Below are 21,125 nucleotides of genomic sequence, written 5' to 3'. Positions count from 1 at the left end.
TTAAGATCTTCTTTTACTTTCATTCGCACAACTGTTTTTGCCTATTTAAGATTTCAGTACTGTAGAGGGCATATTTGAACTTGTGTCCCTACCAGTAACTCTTCCTACACACACACACATCTAGAATTTTCAGATGTATGAAACCACAATTTATGTAGGGAAAACCAGAATTAAACAGATTCAGTAGCAGTATCATGAGCACAGGTGTACAGAGGGAAGTTTACTCCAGAACACCAAATCCTAAAGTGGTTGCCTCTACCTCTGTTTTGCTATAGTTTGGTATCTATTCAAACCTTTAATATTTTGAGGAGTACAAGAGGACTTATTTTCAAATATTTTTGTGTTTAAAGATCTGCAGGTTACATGACTGGACACACTGCCTGCATGCTTCAAAACTATATTTTCCTGCTCCAAAATCATTACCTAGCCTAAATTAGCTTGATGCTTAACATTTCTAAAACTTGTAATATAAAATACTAGCAGAAGAAAGCTAATTATGGAAAAGCTCACACAAATCAAAATTCTAACTTTTTCTTTTAAATTCATCTACCTTAACAGACAAACAGTAAAAAGGATAAACATTTTATATCAATTTGTAATTTCTAGAAATAATTCAGTTGTATTTATAAAATATATATATTGTTAATGTTGCTATATAATAGCAGTACATTCAATTTTGATACATTTATAGTTGAGAAAGCTTCATGTAAAACCAGCTTTCAGGAACACTACCAGAAAACATGACATTCAGATGTTTAGGAATTATCTTACTTAAATTTAAATTAAGAGTGGTCCATGTCATTATGAAGTGATAATTTATTAACAATAGGTTTAAGGAAAAAAAAAAAATCACTTTACCTTAGAGAGTGTATTTGAGCATCGAGGATACTGACTTTTTCTTGATAAAGAAGTTTTAGTTTCTCCTTTAGAAAAGATGGGAGAAAATAAGCGTCTTTTGCTTTCTTCATAATTTTGTCTTTATAAATAAATCTAGACATTAGCCACATTCATTCTTTTCTCCTGAAGATACCAACTTGTTGAAACACTAGCATCAGAACTCTAAATATCTCACACTTGTGAAAGTCTACAAAATTAACAACTCTCCCATTTTCTTATTTCTGTACATCTTGCCAGATCCTTATATGGTAAATTGCTCCAGCTTCAATTGCAGCCATGTACAATGATTTACACAAACTGGCAATCTTGTCTCAAGTTTGCTCTCACTTTCCCAGAAGTCAGCAGAAATAAAAGAAGAATTCTGAAGAACTTCTAGTAGACAGGCCACTTATTTATAATATAGTGAGTTACTTTTATTATCTGGTGAAAAACTAGATATACAAATCAACCACACGAATGTTAAATACAATGGTGATAACAAACCAGATAAAACACCAGAAAATTAGATTCCTATGGTGATCAGAAAGATGTCACAATCAATATGATTTCCCTACTTTAAATATGAGAGATGAAGAAAAAGTGCAATTACTGTACAAACTAGCTTTCAAACAACTGCAGATAAGGATCACTGAAGAGATTTTCGGCTCTAGATGAGGCATAAAAATAACAAAAATACGTATTTACTTGGAAAAATTAATAAACACACATAATTATATTGAAGAATTAATAGCACAGACATACACATGGATTAAATATATCAAAACTTTCAGTTAACCATGTTTTTCCCAAAAGAAGGCAATGCTACTCCATTAATTTAGAGCCAAAAAATTAAGAATACCTTCTCAAACTAAAAATACAGGATAGAGACAACATTGTGTTTGTATCCCTAGGGCTCCTCTATATCTCTGACAGCAAAAAAATGTGAAATTCAGCTTAGGAAAAACAGACTGCACAAAGTGACTTTTGTCACTTTTATTTGTGAATACTGAGCCTGCACCTTATTGCAAAAGAGACTACCTGGAGGGCTGCCTAAATTATACCAGCTAGTTTCCACCTGCTTGTGTGCTCTGTTACTGCTATGAATCTCTAAAGTACAGCGGAGCCATGACTGACAAGACATTCTTAAACAAAGACGTATCTCTGAGAAGTCAACATCTGGAGATACAATCTGTCATCTGTGTCTAACTGGATAATAATGTTAATTAGGATATAATGAGAAGATGAGATTTACGAGAATAAAATCTGACCTCAGATTAAGGTTCCATCAATCATAACTCTGCTGTATGTCCGTTACAAAATGGATCATCAGAACTGCAGCAACAACGAAGCACTAAAAGGTTTTACAAAAGTATGTCTCTGCAAAGAAAGTTAATACCAACCAGTTCTACATGCCATTTTTCTATTTCTTCAACAGCTGCTGTAACAGAAGCCTGATCTTTGTTACGTGCTGGTGACGAAGTGACAGGCCGATGCATGCTACAGTCATTACCACCTAAAGGGCAGGAGTTCTGAGTATCTGTCTATAATAAAAATATTAATGCTTCAGTTATAAGTAAGTAGGCTGGATTTTTTTAAACAAATATCAATTATATAAATATTGAATCTTGTGATTTTCATTACAGTAGGATACAAGAGCCAATAAAAAATTATTTAAGTTGGAAACCTACGATAATGATGTTATCCATAGAAATCCACATTTACAAATTTTCATGAAATTTTGACTAAAATTCAGTTTGTGGATAAACATTTTAAAAGCCTTCCTTAATAAGGTGTGGGCCCCTAAACACTGATTAAAACAACCACAGAAAAATAAAAACTTACTGAGGCATCTAGAAGAGTCTGTTCTCGCCACATATGTTCTGTAGTTAAAAATTTCAGTTTCTGATGGAGTTCCTCATTTTCAAGTACAACTACTTGCAGTCGACCTTTCATCCCAGACAATTCCTCCTACAGGATACAGAAACTGCATGTAAAAGGCTCCTTGAGAAGGCTACCAACATTTAAATACATCTTGAGACCAAAAGTCTAAACTAACATTCTCAACTTTTTTAACCCATTTAGAGAGAATAAGAATACTCAAAATACAGATTTCATTACATGGAAATTCAAGCTATTTCTGCCTTTGAAGACCCTTAAACACTGGGCAGGCACCAAGATGCATGGTGAGGCTCAGTATCTACTGGACTGTGTTTGACTCAGTTTTCGTCATTACAACAATCAATCTCAACACCAAGTATCAGTTGTTTTTAAAGCAACTCTTCAGATGTATAAGTCCAGGGGTTTAGTAGGTGAAATATGTTGCCTAGTACCTTGCAAAATTTGACTTCTGCTTCTAAATGTTTGATGTACTGCGACTGATCATTGATTATAGGAACGAGATCAGAAAGGGCTGGTAAGTCTCTAGTTGCAACTTCCGGAGTTTTCTGAAGGAAGTAAAGAAAAGCATGTGTTATTTTGCGGTTTTCCATTTATTGCAATAAGACGTTGCTTGCACACCGAGTACTATATACAGTTAACAAAAAGTCACCAAATACTGGATCAGGAGGAAGGAAGAAACAGTAAGAACCTAAAATCTTCCATACAAAAAGTACATGTGTCACTTCTGTCAAATAGTACAGCTGCTTGCCTAAACACATCTATAAAGCAGGATTAAATCATACCCACAAATCCATTTGTGGATGAAATTCACACTGCTATTTAGGTATATTATCCACTTTAGACAAACTTAAGGGGGTATTTTCTTCTCTGTGAAATTAATAAAAAAAAAAAAATCCTTAAATTTTGTTGTGGATATGCATCAAAGGCTACTTCTCTAAATGTTCATTAACAGTTGCTACAGAAACACAACTAGGTCTGCAATTTTGATTAGAGACATGGGAAAACGTGTAACAGATACCACATTTATCAAAGAACCTGATTATCAGTATTTTAAAAGACAACTCTAAAAAGCCTTTCTGATGGTCCTGTAAACAGATAAAAATTTTGATAGCCTCACAAATAACTAGTTATAAACTGTAAAGAAGAGAATCCTTGCCCATTCAAGATAAACATTGACATCTCTGCCTTGCTCAGCAAGATTTAAATAGGGATTAAACTTTTGTCAAAATGTGAAAAACACAGTTGCTGTAACTTTACAACATTTACTCCTAAGACTACAGTATTGATTAAGAATGTAAATAAATGTTATTAAAACACCTTTAAAATCACAAATGCTATAGTTTCCTGAAAACTACAGCCTCTCTTTGATCCTATTAGCAACTAACAGTCCTTGTCAGTCTAATATAAATGACTTATTTAGAGTTAATATAACAATTATTACTTATTGTATAATAATTTATTCTAGTGAAGTATAACATGCTTCAAAATTACTTTAAAGGAGTAATAATATTAGGCATAAATATGTTAGTCTACAATGAAACTGCCTTTGAATAATCACAAAAATATTTAATGAAGTCTCAACTTGCAAATTAAAAAAAAAAGAAAAAAATCAGCTACTATCAGATCCTCATTCATCCTTCTTATGTATTTCAATAGTTTTCCTACCTTAGTTTGGTATTCTACTATTGCAAATTTCATCCAGTGAAAGAACTAAGTACAGTCTAATGCTAGTTGACAGATATTAACTTTTTTAATTTCTAAAGCTAAAAGAAAGTATATCAAGGCAAACCACAATGTTTTGATTTGTTTTTCTTTTAATAATTAAAATTAAGACAAACTGTGACACATGTGTAAGTAGAACATGTATCTTCTTATATCAAAGAACTCTGTGTTTGTCACAAATTCACTGATCAGTTTTACTCACATTTGTAATAGGATAAATCTCCCTTTTTTGCATTCTTTTGTGGTAAGGATACAAAATGTACAGAGTTGTCAGTGGGTTCCTCTCAGAGGAAAAACAGATGCATTTCCAGCATTAGTTCACTATTCTGGATGAAATCTTTATACCAATCCCTAACTAGTTTTCAAATGTATACAATTCTAACATCTCTGGATTCAAGATAGTAAACACACACTTCTGTGCAAAAATATTCCATTATATCCTTCTCAAATATACTTAAAAGTGTTAAACATCATAGAACTCATTTTCAGGAGCTAACTGAAAAGTCAGACCCTACATATCCTGAATATCTGAAAAGATTCAGAAACCTAAATCTTTGGTTTTAGATATTATTATTATTGCACATTCACTACTCAAGCAACAACAATAAAAACCCAAAACCAAATAAACCAACAAACAAAACCCAAACCACAAAAAAAACCACCAATAGAAACAAAAAAAACCCAATCAAAGCTACTAATGGCTAGGTATTACATCTACAAGTTATATACAGCTTCTGCCAACTTTTAAAGATAAAATCCACTGACTAGGCTGAGGTGAAGGTTTCTAGCAACAAAAGCCAACCTGTCAAACTACACCTAGTATAAGTATTGTCCATATTAAAGGGGAGACTCTTGAGAAAGTAAGAACTAAGATTGTGGAGACTAGAAAAACATGCAGAGACTATGGATTTGCAATGTACTATACCTGGCCCAGTACATGTAAGTTCCATGTTCTAATGACACAGAATTCACCTTGCTTTGAGGTCTGTTAATCTCAACTACTTCATGAAGTTTTAAAAAATGAATCACACTTGTTAAAGCATATACATAGCACCACTAATATTTGTAATGCATCATTCTGTTCTTCTGGCTCCTGTTCATCCATCCCTCTTTTCGGAAAGTATAATAGACATCTTGCAGCTGAGACCTCCAGCTGCCTTCCTGAAAAGATTACACTGCTGTAGTGTTTGAAAATGAAAGAAAACTAAGAAAACTCCGTTTCCATTCCTTTTTTTACCAACAGTGCTAATGCTTAACCTGAGATGCTTGAGAAATATTGGTGTAAGGTATACAAAAGAGTGCTGAAGAATGCTTAACACAACTTATTAACTCTCAGCACTGTCACTGGGATATTTATTTATTTAGAAGCCTCTACCTGCCATTTCATGAGGCAAATGCCTGGTAAATAATTTGTGATTTTTTTTTTTTTTTTTATCTTTTCACTACACAATTGTTATCAATTAATTACAAATTAATTTGGGAATTTTTCATTAATATTCTGATAGTATAACATGTTGTAGCATGAAACAATACAGGCCGGAGAGGCAAATATTATAAATACAGGGAAATACAGGCCAAATATTAAAATCAGAAACACCTGGTTAGTACAAATTACCAAATGTTTATGCCTAAGTCTCAGAAATGCCACTCACATTTGCCTTCTTAATACTGAAAAGTTTACGATATAAACACAAGGTTTTATACAATATAAATGCTTGGCAGCTTTGGAGGCCAGCAGTCTACATGGTGACATATAGTTTTGCCAACACGCCAAATAATTTGGCCCACCTTTTAATTTTCCAGAATGCCTCAAATTTCAGTTAGGTCAGCCAAGACCCAGCTTGTAGAACTGCAGTTGTTGTATGAAGCAATCATGGTTGGCCTTGACCTCAGATGATGAGGTGGAGAGCAAAAGGAAAAATCTCTGCCCAACCATCTGGGTGTAATCAAAGAAAAGATGTACTCATTTGATGTCTATTGCAACTTCTATGAATGTGCAAGTGTTGTGGTTTAACCTGAGCTATTAATATAACTACAACAGCCAATCACTCACCCACCCCATCCCCCCAAATAGGGGAGAGAATCAAAACGGAAGGGAGAAACTCAGATTGATATAAACACAGTTTAATAAAATAAAAAAAATACTAATATACTACTAATAAATATATATATATATATATATATAAAATAGAATATAAAAGAAAAGATATGTAACATAATTCCTCATGAACTCCATCCACACTGAACAGCCAGTCCCAGGCAGCAGCACCTGGTCCCAACAGCCAATCCCAGAGAGAGAAAAGCAAAGCAGGAAGGCCCGGAGGCCTCTGCAAATCGCAAGACGGCAAAGTCCCGAACAGAACTCCCCTCAACAGGTCTCTGAGAGCGAGAGAGAGACCAGAAGATCCTGACTTGCCTTAAATATGAAGTGTGACACTAATGGGCTGGAATACTCTTATTGATCAGTCTGGATGTCAAGCTCTGACTCATCCATGCCCCACTTCCTTGCCGCCTCACACCTGTGGGCAGAGTGCTCAGAACGTTCTCAGCTCTCAGATCAGAGCAATTAAAAACATTAACTATGTCCTGGGGTGTTATCTTCTTGTTCTCAAACTAAATTCAAAAAACAACTGTGCTAGCTATGAAAAAGAAAGGTTTCCAACTGCATAAAGAAAATTAACTCACTTTTAGTCAAACCAGCACAGCAAGAGAAGGAAATTGTGAGACAATGTTATTTATATGTATGAAATGCTGTAAATTTTAATAAATAGTATATTTTCTGTGAAATATTATATTTAGCTATAGATGCATGCAGTCATCTCTTATTAAGTAATCATCAGGTATTTCAGCATAATTCAAAGCAAAAGGTTAATATTACTTTGCTTTCCTTGACCTTTGGGGAATCTGATTCTTCTAACACAAGAAGCATTCCTGTGGTGTCCAGCAAATCACCAGATAAGCTCTTATTTTATAAGGGTTTGAGGGGTTTTGTGTGTGTGCACTTTTGTACTTCCACATTTTCTGAGTTTTATACTTGGTCTGTTTTCAGAACACTTTCACATCCTGGTTAGCAAGCAGATGGAGGACAGTTGAAAAGGAGAATAAGGCTACCACTTCACAGAATCCCTCTCATTGGAAACTTCAAGAAAAAGAAATGGGACAATGCCCTATCAATACAGTAAACTCCCAGATTTTCTCTTTACTCCTTCATCCTTTAATCCACTCCCCAAAAGCATTATCACATGTTTCTGAGCAAAAGCATCCCATTTTCTGAATTTTTCCACTCTACTGAAATTGCCAAATATAAGTAGAAAATATGGACAAAGATGGATTAAAAGATGCTTCCCCCCTGCTTCAAGTACTAAATACATGTTGATACTGATTTGTGTCATGTCAGGATCACTCAATGATACACCGTTCCCTTGAGCCACAAAACACTAATTCTATCCTGCACTATTATGAAGCAAAAGTACCTCAGAGAACAACCATGGATTTTAGAATGCTCAGTAAAGTTGAGCTTTGAATAAAATTTCTCAGTGCCAGAACAGTAGAGCTAGGCTCATTACTCAAGGCAACACAGCAGGAATATAAGCTTCAGATTGTTCTGCTGCCACATCAACTTTGAGAGCAAAGGTGTGCTTGTCTTGCTTAGTATAAACCACACTAGTCAGTGAAGGACATCAAAAGATAAAACTGGAACAACGCCTTTACATTATTTTCCTTTAGAGATACAGAGCAACTGTCAGATACTAGTAACTAAACTGTCCATTGGTGCAACTCTGCTGCAAGCAGGTTAAATCTGAGAAGCCCATGTAAGGATGTAAACTAACTTTTACAGAGACCTACAAGGCCTGTTGTTACATGAACATCTCTGATCGTCTAAAGAAAAAGCATGGTTACAGTGGAAGAAAGCCTTCCAGAATCCTTAAAGTACACTCAAACAAGAGCAGAGGCTGCTTTTACAGAAATGTGTCCATGTAGTCATTCTCACCTGTTTCCAAAACAAAAAGGATGAACTTTTGGTGGAAAGACAAAGATGAGAAAGCTGAAAGCAAAGTGGACTGTGACCCACACTCTACAGTCACCAAAAGAGGAGAGAAGTCTAAATGCTGTCTTAGAGATCTCTTTTTCTTCCACTATGGTCATAAGCATACTCAAGTTCTGGCCACTGCCTCAACTATCTCCTATATTTCAGAATAATAAAAAAAAAATATTTGGTGCTTCTTTTTCTTCCTGAATACTTAAAAAGTGATCTTATGATGCATGCCACTCATTCAAACAACACAAAAGAAAAAAGGAGAAGAAACATACACAGAACGACATCTTCGTCCTTGACAGAGAGACTTCACTTTCCATTCTTTCTTGATGTTCCAACAAAAATTTAAGTTGATTAACTAGGAAGAGATAAAACACATTTATTATAACAAAAATATTTACTTTTTTCATTGAAATTATTATCATTTCTAACAATTTTTAAACCATTTGCTTTCAGAGTCATCTTACCTGCATGACTGTTCTGTAGTTCCTGCCAGGCTGCATTCCCACTGTCATCATTGCCCCTGTCCACATCATCACTGCCCCTGTCCTCAGAGGACTGGTCAGATCCAGCTTCACTATCATCCTTTGCAAACTGTTTGTCCTCCAAGGCATATTTCAGTTGATGAATGCTTTCACTAGCACGTTCTAAAGGAAAAAAAAAAAAAATCATTAGCCACAATAAACAACATAAAAGAAACTATTTACTACACTGATATTTTAAATTTGAAATAAAATGGAAGAACTAAAAGCATTCAGCATCTATCTAGCTTGACTACTTGATCTAACCTCAGTCCCTGGAAGCAATTACCTAATGCAAATAGCCAAAGCAACTACTTATGTCACAAGAAATATTTACTACATTTTTAAAGAGGAAGCTATAAATAGCATCTTAGCCTGACAATACATTAGGACTCTGCAGCAGTAGTTACTATTACAAATCTCCATCAGGTGAGAAAAAAAATAACCTTGACTCTAAAATATTTTCTAGCATATACAGCTTTGAAACTTTTCAATGAAACTAAAGCTCATGCTATATTTCACACAATTGCAGGATCAGGCACCAAGTACAATATTTGTGAAATCTAATGATGTCACCACACATGACAAAGCAATGTGCAGCATAACTGAAAAATAGCTGCGTAAATGACATAAAAACTCAGCAAACTAAGCCAACTGAAAACAGTGATTAAATAAAGACCAATGACTACTGAACAAGTGTTCTGGGAAGGGAAGGAAAAAAAAAAAAAGAAAGCAAAACACCTCTTTCCAGATAAATACAAATATTTTTGTGAACACTTTCAAGAACTAACCGACTTACTGGGGAGGGTGTGATACATTTCTTGCTTTCAATATATTTTTCTTATGTTCCTTTTTTAAATTTTTATTTGATTCAGTTGACTTCATTTAAAAAAAAAAAAAAAAATCCAATCATAAACATCATATCACTCTGATACAGCTGATCATTTCCAATATGCCAGAAAAGAAATTGGAGAGATTTGCAGCTGAGAGATGACAACTAGATTAGGAACCAGAAAATATGGGCTTGCTTTTAGATAATGATACTTCTAGTTCACACCATAGGACCTCAGGTGACTCACTTATTACTTCTTTCTTTCAACTGCCTATGTACAAAAGGAGATGAGTATTTCATTTCTCTTCCCTTTAAGCAATGGATATTGTACCTAGAAAAGGCAGAGTAGTAATCTAAGTAGTATGGCTTTATGCAATGTTCAACAAAGCAGGATCTCCAGGTTCTGCTGTACTACCAAGTGAGCTGTCTCAGTGACACCATCCTTCTTCACAATTCACAGCCACTTCAGCAGGAATATAAGAAACGTTTCTTTTATAAGAAATGCCACAGTCATTTGTGACTACCAGTCAAAACCACCCTGAATCAGAATAGTTTCATTAATAGTTAACTGTTATTAATAATTTAAAACAAAACAAAACCCCAGTCTCTCAAAACCTTACTTTCAGAAACATATAATCATAACCACTTTTTTCCACTTAGCCCTGAATTCTTTGGAGGGTTACTCTCCCCCAGGACTACTGCATACTTTGGTATAAATGCCCACGGAACAGGAATTTCACTCCTGTGAGACAAAGCTTTTAAGGTAACATCTTGTATTAGAGCAACTGCTACAACTAGAAAAATGACAAGCTTTTAGGCACATGTCCTTTATTTATGTTTACATATTTGTAATCTGTAAACTGATATAATGCATACAAAACTGAAAATATTTTTTTTATCATAGGCAAAAAAAAAAAGCTTAAAAAAAATCACAGTTAGGCATTTGCTATGTAGAATTCAGAAGACTATTACCTCAGAGTACAATATAGGCTGCTGATTACAAATGTTAATAGCTCCTTTCTTCCAAATGGAAAGGTTAATAGCGGTTCAAATGAGAAAACAAATGCCAGACATGTTTTTCTGCCTTCACTTTTATCATTTCAAGTTCACATCATCTTAATGGAAGTTGATAAATTAATTTTTTGCACCACTGTAATGGTTTTCATGGCCTGTTTCTGCCTTTTTCTGTGCTTGGCTATACTTTACCAATAGCTTATAAAATATAAGTGCCACCCCTCCCCCAACATTATATTTAAGAACAGGGTTCTCATGTCCAGTATGCCAGTCACCACTTATTTTTTAGCAAGGATAGTTGTTGTTTTTTGGGGTTTTTTTTAACTCACTGGCTTCTGAAGTACTAATCTTCTCTCAGTACTTATTTTTAAAGCCCAGTCATCTTGTAACTAGCATCACCTCTTCAGATTCTTAGGTATGCCATACTTTAACAAAGTTAATGTAAAAGACAGCATAAAACCCACATTTTAAACAGTCATAATTCATCATAATAAGCCCAAATACAATTCACGAGGGAATGACTCAAAAACCAGTGGTTTAGGTCAAATATTTCTCTACTGGCGTACTTAAGCTATTCATCCATTCTTGAGCATTCCAGGATGTTATGGGAGTGGGAAAGCTAATTGAGAAATGGTAGAAGTATCTCACTGACACAATGGCTTAAATATTTAGCAAACTACATTGCAACTAGTTGTTGCCAAGATGTATTCCATGTCAGTTATTATGGGGTGTGTCATCTGATAGCAATAAAACTCCTTTTCCCCATTCACTGTAGACCTTTGTCAGAGAACCCCAGAGTATCAATATTTGCTCCATAGCCAGTGAAAAAGAACAAACCAAAACAAGCCAAAACCAAACAGGCCCATATACAGTTTTTTCCAGAACTTCTCTCCATAATATCACAGGTTCTGAACACAAAGCTACTACTTCCTCAAAGATAACACAGATCTTGTTAGGCTATGTTCCCTTCTTCTGCAAATAGTCCTGGGGAAACACATTAAGATCCTTATCAATGGCACACTGATGTCTGCTTTTCTTGACTACACTTTCCTGTCTCTGAAATAACACTACAACATTTTTGAAAGCTTCATCAAATATTTGCCAAGGTTTATAAACACTTACCAATTTCCAAATTACAAAAGTTGCTGCCATAAGCAAAACACTCACCTTTGGGAAACGGGGAGTTAGGAGCTGCCGATGATCTGTCTTTACACTCACTAGACACTGAAGAGCTAACATTGACTGCATTAACAGTTGCACTGGACGTGTAAAAGGGAACTAGCATATTATAACTTTTTTCCTTAAATAAGGGACATAATTTGGGGCATTAAAAGACAATGCATTACCAAGTGGAAAAATTGTTTTGTATTATATTGTATTTGTTTTGAATATGTATTGTTTCTGCTAATGTAAAAAATATTTTTTTTAAATATGAAAGAAGTAGAAACAACCTCTGTGGATGCAAACTATTAGACACCAAAGAACCTTTGCTTAAATATCATGTACAAATCACAGGCACTACTTGCCACAAGGGACAGGCAGATAACTTAACGCCTTAGCAATGGCATAGCTGACCAAACACCTAATAGAAATAAATACATTACTGATCATTATTTCAGAGGCAGAAGCAACCAGGGGTCCTAAGCCAGAATCAAGACCATATCATTTGAGGTAAAAAGATATTCGTATCCCTCAATTCATCTAAACGTGAATGCAACTTTGGAGCAGATTAAACTCAGTTAAGCATAATGCTTTAGACAAAAAGCAATAGGGCTCTGACTGAGACATTGATGTTCAAAATCACATGCCATATGTTCTACATGGTGATTAAAGATACTTCTATGTCCTGAAAGAAGCATCAATAACTCTGGTTATTTTCTATACTAACTGTAACTACAAAATGTATGTATCACTCCCTGAAAATACAGCATAGGTATCCTTTTTCCAGAGAAGTATCTTTGTATAACTGGTAGAAGTTTATTTTTTGTATGGGAATGTCAGTACTACTACTGAACAATTAATTTTTTTTTTTACATTGGAGACACATTACAGATCCCTTCAACTTGTCAGAAAAAAAATAATAAATAAAGCCTAAAGTCAGGACACTCAGAAGTAAAATACAACATGGAGGAGGTAGTTGTATTTTCAAAGTACTAATCAGCTCTGGAAATACAAAAAAAAAACCTCATTGCAAGAACAACTTGCCACTGAAGTGAAAACAGAAAAAACAAAGAAACAGAGAAGGCATTAAACCATGTTTGCGTTGTCTAAACAAAAGATGTTTTTTCAGACACTGCCCAAGACTGTCTATAAAGAGCACTCACTTAAATGAAAGCATCAAAGCTACCTCATTCATGAGCTCAGAAATGCCATGGAAAATACTCCAGGAGCTAATGGAGAACTTAGCAAAGGAATCAACCATCCAAAACAACAGAATTGCTTGAAAGACATAGGAAAAAACCTCCAGATGGTAGAAGTGTTAAGCAGTATAAATTGGAGAAAACCAACTACACCTGTATGAAAAGGTTGCCACAAGTCTGTCATCTAAAGCTAATAGTTCAGTAATAGTTCAGTTCTAACAATGTTTACAGGGAGATGAATAGAAGTTACTGGCTACAAATTAAGAAAACAGTTCACTTTCTGATATCCAGTGGTTCCCAACCACAAAATAAATAAAGAGCACCCTAGAAAGTTTGAGAAAAATGAATTACATTGATTCTTTAGAATGTAAAAAACAAACAAACAAAATCCAACCAACCAAGCCCCAAACAACTCACAAAAAAACGTACCACAAAACAACAAGACTCGACAACACTGTTACATGAAACAACAAGTCACAAACCAGAAAATTAGACCCATTAGTGAAAACAGAGATGTGACCATTTAAAGAAAATTATTGTCCAAAAAATGTATCAATTTTGATTTTGTTTCTAATGACACTTAGAATCTAAAATACTACATCACGTACCTCTTCTGACATCGTATTTCAGCCAAGTAATTGTGTTTTGCACAGTCTTGGAATTTACTCTACTTACCATTCTGATAGGCAGATATTTTTCCTTTTGCTGCCAAACACAGGTGTGCTATCATGCTACTAACATAATAGATAGCAGCTTTGAGACTGAAAGTATTCTAACAATTGCTACCTATGCAGCTACATTTCACACGTAAACATTAAACAAGTGATACCAGGTTGTTAATATGCCAAGACTCAAAAAGTTATAATATGTTTTTAACACTCAGGTGTTTCAAAATAATGAATCACAGATGTATTTGATCCAGTTTCTTGGTCTTCGTAACTGCTTTGCATTATAGGAGAAAAAGGTAGTTTTCACCACAGCTTTTACTAAATTATCATCTTTAAGAGGAAAGTGTTCTCTGGAGCTACAGCATTCAGCAAGCACCATGAGCTCCTGAACCAGCCCTTTCTGCAGAGCATAAAGGGTATGCCTAAGGTCTAGGAACCCTCACATGTGAGAAACTCTAAGCATTTCCCAGTTCCTTCTGACAGATTCTCCACCCTTAAACAAACATTATGTTTTCAACGCTGTTTGAGCTTGTACTTATGCCTGTACTAGTGCAACAGAAAATAAATAAACAAAAGAAACCCCTCTAAATGTGGTCCTTGTAAACAAAACTATGCCTCTGTATAGGACAATACATCAGAAGACCTACTAAGCAGAAAAAATATATGTTCAACTACAGTTTTTAAATCCCAATTTATGACTCCTCCTTTGTCGTTAAAGTCAAAGTAAAAACCCGTTGCCTCAATGAAAGTCCAAATCCAGTATAGGAAAACTATCTAGTGGTTTTCCACACTCACACACAGAAAAAGGAAATGTGATATAATACCGAGATTAACTGTGTCTACGCATAGTAATCCATAGGCTTTTATTAATTGGTTTTGCATATCACAAAAGAAACTCTACTCATGTCAAGAGACACTCTTGATTTTGCCACTGTTCTACCTGCAACTGCATCTACATGCCCTCTTAATCTACAAGAGAAGTAATTAGAATTATTCTTCAAAGTTCTATTTTCTGGGACAAATAAAAACATTCATCAGCCCAAAGAACTGATGCTACTCTGAGAAGGAAATATAAAATACTTCCTAAGAATCAACGTCATAACACATGTGATGCGTGGCAGTGTGTCTGGAACGCAACTTCTAACTCCAAGTGGGGTGACATACCCACAAATTATCTACTGGCTTTCTTCAGAATTTGGACACTTGATTAGTCAGAGACAGTATGAAGGCTGGTAAACCACAGGTGTCACAGCAGAGAGATTAAGGTGTTCTCTGTCAGGTTATATGCAAGGCTTCTCAGATAAAAAGGCAGGTATGAAAAGTTTATACCCAAGGAAATACTAATACTCCTTAGATATCAATTTCCACCCTTTTTTACCACCTGTATAGAATTTTAAATCTCAATGACAGCTATAACTCTTACACGAACAAAAAAAAAACCAAAACAAAAAAAACCCAAACCAAAACAAAACCAAAAACAAACAAAAAACAAAAACCAAAACAACAAAAAAACCAAACAAACACTCAAAAGAAGCAAAGCCCTATCAAAGCCAGGTTATGACCAGACAACTACGTGCGACAGCATTAACTATAACATGGACTGGGGTTCGGGAGGACCAGAGGTAACTCCTCTCTGGCCGCCAGCCGCACCGTGAGCCGAGCGGGCCGCGCTGCCCCAACCCAGCCTCCCCGCCCCGCCGCAACACCGCACACGAACCGCAGCAGCCGGTGTCCCGCCGGTAGGAGACAGCCGGGTACGGCGGAGCCCACCAGCAGAACCGGGCAGCGGCTGAGGTGAGAGCGCCCGCCGAAAGCAGCAGCGAGCTGGCCCCCACGCCGCGCCGCTCTGCCCGCTTACCTCGCAGGCGCCTCTGGTACCGCTCCAGGGACTCTTCCAGGGCGGGCTCCCCGCGGGGCGCCCGCATGACGACGACGCCGCTAGCTCCCGGGGCAGTAGCCGGTGAGCAGCGGTAGTTCGAGCCGCTCCTCCGTCCCGCGCTCCGCTCCCGCCGCGGGCTCCCGGAAGAACCACAAGTCCCACAATGCGCACGGAGCCCCCCTGCGGCTCCGCGGCGTCGGCCGTTGCTACCCGCCGCCAGCCTCCGCCCGCCACGCTCGGGACGCGCCACGCCCGCCAACTGCGCGGCGTGAGGGAACGTGGCCAGAAAAAAACTACAGGTACCAGGATGCAACGCGCCGCGCTGTGCGCCTTGGGAGGTGGAGTCCCGCTGGCCACCCACTCCCGGCAGGGGGAGGAGGAAGGTGGTCGCAGCCTCGTTTTTCCCCTTTGTTGTGTGTTGCGGCGGCACGCGCGCCTGCGCACAGCACCGCTCTTCCGCCTACGTCCCGGGGACCGCAGCGGCCGGGTATAGCGCAGGTCCAGTCATGGCCGCGGCCCGAGCGGAGAAAGCCATTGTCTGAGGCCGGCGCATGCACAGCTCGGCGCCTCCGCCGCTCAGTCCCTGACGCCTGCGCACTGGCCTCCCCCACCCCCCCCCCATTGTGTGAGCTCGGGCGGCGCCTGCGCAGTGCTGTGCCCCGCTCTGCCCGTTAGCCGCTATGTGCAGGGAATAACGTTGGGGTGGTTGCCAGAGGGACACCGACCGGAGCGCCCCGCCCCCGTCCCGCGGGGATGCCGGCTCAGTGAGCACCGGCGGCGGCACCACCAGGGACGGACCCTCCCCGGCGCGCCGAACCTCCTCGAAGGGGTAAGTGAAGATGCTGAGGTTCGGGCGGGAGCCGTGATGGGGAGATGGGCCGGGGTCGCACCGTTTGTCCGTCCCGACATCCGCCTGGTGCCTATTGTGTCAGGTGGCCCTCGCCTACCGGGCCTCGGCGCCGTGTGGCGGGGGCTGCGCCCGGCGGAGGGGGCGGTAGCGCGGTCTGGGCACAGCCCGCTCCCCCTCCCTCGTCCCCGCTGTGTCCGGAGGCTGCTGCGCGCCCCTGCCTTCCTTTCCCCTCGTAAGCGCCATGGGGGGGCTTCGTCGTTCGCTGCCTGAAGAGCATCAGAGCGGGCTGGATGCGGACGGCGCGTCCAGATGCCGCTGCCCGCGTCTCCGTGCCCCTTTCCGCCCCGCCGAGGGCGCCGCCGCCGGCACACCCACCCGCCCGCCCGCGGCGCGGGCACCGGGGCTGCGCAGCCTGCGCTCGCCTCTCGCGAGCGGATTTCCTTGATCCGAGCAGACGCTTCCAGAGGTTTAATTTTTTAAATATATTTTCGATTGTCCCTGTTTCACAAACTGCCCGGGGGCTGGAGGTGACGTGTTTCTCCAGATTTAAAAATCAGAGATGCATTTCATTCGATATGCGGTGTTTCCCCGCGTCCCCTTAAAATAACGTCTTCTGAGAAGCATGAGGTAGAAAATCTGTTGGTTTGCCTTTTCTCTTACTGCGTATTTTCACTCAACGAGGCGGGTCTTCTGCATTCACAAATACTCTCCAGAAGGCGTGATCTTTTCTTTCCTGAGGCTCCTCCCGGGAAATAAAATGAAAAACAAAATAACCTTTTTTTTTAATTTTATTTTTTCTTTTTGTTCCCGGTGGCGAGAGACGGTGCCGGGCCCACTTTGTGTTTCTGTCGCGGAGAGGAACGGGTTACTGAGCTAACAAAAACCCGATGGCGATGCTGGAGCGGGTTGCAGCGGAGGAAGCTGGCGTCGAGGCGCGCGGCGCGGCCCTCCTCCGCCCTCGCTCCTGCGCGCGCTGCCGGCCGCAGGCGGGAGGGAGGTGGGAGGAGGCAGAGAGGGAGGTGTCGCGGGGCTGCCGTTGCGCGGCGGCGGCCGTTGGTGCTCGTGCTGCCTGCCGCGAGCCCGGGGCGGCAGCGGTTGGGCGGCGCGCGTGAGCCCGTCGTTGGGCGCAGTAGGTGCGGGTAGCAGCCGAGGGGAGCCCAGCCGGTGACAGGAGCGCGGGTGGGGTTCGCTGGCTGTGGGCCTTCTGAGCCGTGTTCTAGGCGTTTTTAAGATGAGCTGACAATTAGCCCATCTGCTCCTGCGGCTTTACGGAAAAAAAATGAAGCGTAGATGCTATGCTGGTGAGTGGAAGATAGATTAAGAATTGCGTTCTTATGACAAGAGGTTACAGATACTATCTGCTGGTCTGCACTTTGAAGAAATTGTTTTCTTCCATGTGAAAGCAAAGGTACTCATTTAACTACTTGGAAAGAATAAAGGCTGTTCTGGCACTGCCATGATCATCTTTGCTCCTTTGGAATGCCATTCAAGACATGGTGATGGTGTTCTTGGCCCTGAGTTTACCTGTGTGAAATGATGTATGGGATGGGACAGTTTTTTGTAAACTGAACGAAGACATGATTAAATATGCTGTGATTTCCTGTGATTAATTTCCTCTGGGAATTACTTTACAAGCAGATGCTGAGAAGTCTGTCTTGCTGGAACTGAACTCTTAGTATGGAAGCTCCTGAACTTTAAATTTTACTTAATGGGGAAAAAGTTAAACATAAATACCACAAAGAATCTCATCTCACCTCACTCTTTGATTGTTATATTTTAAAAACACTTTTTGTTGTTTGCTGCCCTTTTTTTTTTTTGGTCCGAGGGACGTCAAGTGGGTTGGCTGAACAGAATAGTGCAGCTGAGGATACACAGAAATCTCAAGAATCTAAAAGGTGTTTCTAATCAGATAAAATGTTAATAGATCAGATAAAATCTTTTATTTCATTCTTTTATGTCAGAATGTTTCTCTTTAGAAGTTGTTACCAAACTTATGTTATCATGGTACTTCATGGGGTTTTTTTTGACAAATGACTGCTTCCCATACCAATTCTAACTGACTGTTGCAAACAATAATGGGTTCTTGCTATGTTGTGCTTCATCAGCTGTAATAGACTTTTTTTTTTTTTCTTTAACAATTCTGTTCATAACATACAAACCAGAAAAGAACCCAGTTATGAAAGTGAACTGGAAAAATCTATGTTCACTCTTATGAACACCTATGTTCATGAGGTGAGAGCTAGGAAGCCTCCTTTAATGACTGGAATGAAACCTGAGGCATGAATAGCTGCAGAAATTGAAGTACCATTTCCAGTTAGTGCAAATGCAGGAAAAATATATTTAATGTATATTGATACCATAGTATCTCCTTGAGTCTCCTAAGACAATTTTCATGTTAGCACTGCATTTCTTAGCTTTGCAATCAGAATGGAACTGAAATAAATCAGATTATTTTTACTTTAGTTAGAAAGCCAAGACAATCTGTGAAATTCTAGTTTTCCTTTAGTAAATTCTGAACAGTGGAGTCAGGCATTGAATCCATGCAGACAGCAGATTTTACTTGCAGAAATTCTCGTAATTGCTTCTATGGACACAATGGCATGCACTTCCCCCTCTTTGAAGAACATGCTACATAATGTAGTAAAAATTGATATGGCTGTGACCAGGACTGTGAAAAGAAAGTTCTTCATTATTGGGGGCTAGAGCTTTGAGTTTGCTATCTGGGAGCTAGCGTTAGATATGTATGTCTTTTCTAAAATACACATCTTCACTGTGCTAATGAGCCTGTGGAGGTCTCTTGTTGTCTATTAGGTTTACAATGCTCTTAGTAAATGCCTGCCTTTCTTCCCTTGTAGCATTGAACACTCTGTATCTATGTATCTATGCATTTTCAATGGACTCGTCTACAGTGAGCAGCTTCCTTCAGTGCACAATGCTAATGCTTTCCTGGGTCTGGGTCCATCCAGTGCATTGAATGAGGCAGATGACCCGAGGAAAAATAGTATGTGATCATCTGACTTAAACTGTAATATAAGACATGCAAATTAGGGTGGGAAGACAGTACAAACTACATGTTTAAACAGCCTTGTGTATCTGTGTTACACAGTTATACATGCATAAAAATCTCAAAATAAATTATGAATACTTGGTTCATTCTTGTTGTTCAGTTTCTCTGACTCCCAGGCTATTTTTATTTTACATGTGCACTTGTAGTTATAATAACCTTTTAAATTCAAATTTTGTTTGACCTTTAAAAAATAATTTAAATATATGTATATATTATCACGTATAATGTCAAAACCACCTTGTCCTAAAAGTTTCAAATAAAACCTAAAATATGTTTTAGTAGATTGCTGATATAATTAGACTTCAGAGAGGGAGACCTGTGTTTGGGGAAGGACTCAATGCTGCATCACTGAAGTTGAAGGGTTACTGTGCAGGCTCTTACATGGTGAATTAGAAGCAAGTATGGGAGTAGGTGGATATTAAAGAGAGTGACTAGCCGTTATGTCTTATTGCTTCTGCCTAGAGTATTCCCCATTAGTCACTCTCTTCTGGTTTAGGTACAGCCGTACTGCTCTGTTGAAGTGGGTCTGGTGCTTCTCTAAGTACTTGAGAAGTTGATTCACTTAACTATCCCAGCAAAAACCTATTTCTTGTTTGTTTTGCGTGAATTTCCATGCCCCTACCCCTCCTCCCTTGGGTTAAGAAATTGAATTATCTTATTGTGTGGTCAGATGAGTGCCAGAGCAAGTACACAGACTGGGGAGAGCAGTGTCAAGCTTGGAAGAAGGGCATACTCCCTTTTTCAGTAGCAGGAGTATGTTCAGTGTGTTTAGCTGTCCTGTCTGGCTGTCCTCTGTGCCACTATAGACTACGGTGATCAGAAAGGGGGTGGGTTATGTATAAATCTAAGAAAGCAAAATAATTAAGATACTGGGTTTGTTCTTATTCTTAGCCTTTGTTTACTGCACTTGATATGTAAAATGTCCACAGCCACAGACTAAATGTTCAGAACATATTACTGGATGAAAAAAATGTTTCTATGCAAAGTAGATGTGAAAAGAGAGAGGAGAAGTGGTTCTGTTAAGTGGTGTGACCTTTGAACAAGGAAAAGCAGTTTTTTTGCACCAGGATAACATCTTATCTTTTGCAGAAATTAAGGCTGAAGTTTTGAAATATTTTCATAGTTTTTTCTTGCCCTCTTACTAGTTTCAAAGTGTGTGATTTTTGTGAGTTGTAGATGTTATTTGATATACACTTAGAGAAATTGTTTTTATTCATTCAAAATGGAGAAATGAAGCACCTTCTCTTTTTTCATCCCCTGAGTAGAACACTCAATAAAACATGATAATTTTTACCCATTTAAGCCCAACATATTTGTCAAATTTGTCTGTCCTTCTCTTTTTCTCCTCTTAGAAATGGTTACTGAAAAACAAACTGTACCTCAGCTAGGTATGTTTTAGAA

The 21,125-nt window shown here is 38.8% G+C and overlaps 1 protein-coding gene across 7 annotated transcripts in view; it reads right to left on the bottom strand.

The window, feature by feature from the left end:
* SDCCAG8 (SHH signaling and ciliogenesis regulator SDCCAG8) overlaps window positions 1–16,049 on the bottom strand; it is a 110,885-nt gene extending 94,836 nt beyond the window's left edge. For all 7 annotated transcript variants that reach the window (XM_080341233.1, XM_080341234.1, XM_080341237.1 and 4 more), the window contains exons 1-7: window positions 15,787–16,049; window positions 9,001–9,180; window positions 8,809–8,891; window positions 3,207–3,320; window positions 2,719–2,844; window positions 2,277–2,417; window positions 859–923 (exon numbers count right to left, since the gene is read on the bottom strand). In XM_080341233.1, coding sequence (XP_080197359.1) covers window positions 859–923; window positions 2,277–2,417; window positions 2,719–2,844; window positions 3,207–3,320; window positions 8,809–8,891; window positions 9,001–9,180; window positions 15,787–15,853 — 776 coding nt within the window. In that variant the 5' untranslated portion in view covers window positions 15,854–16,049. The remainder of the gene's footprint in view (window positions 1–858; window positions 924–2,276; window positions 2,418–2,718; window positions 2,845–3,206; window positions 3,321–8,808; window positions 8,892–9,000; window positions 9,181–15,786) is intronic.
* Window positions 16,050–21,125: the final 5,076 nt, after the last annotated feature.

The sequence above is a fragment of the Nesoenas mayeri genome (assembly GCF_963082525.1).
Source record: "Nesoenas mayeri genome assembly, chromosome: 3".
Classification (NCBI taxonomy): Eukaryota; Metazoa; Chordata; class Aves; order Columbiformes; family Columbidae; genus Nesoenas; species Nesoenas mayeri.
Note: the sequence above shows the minus strand (reverse complement) of the source record. Positions and strands in the feature narration are given on the sequence as shown.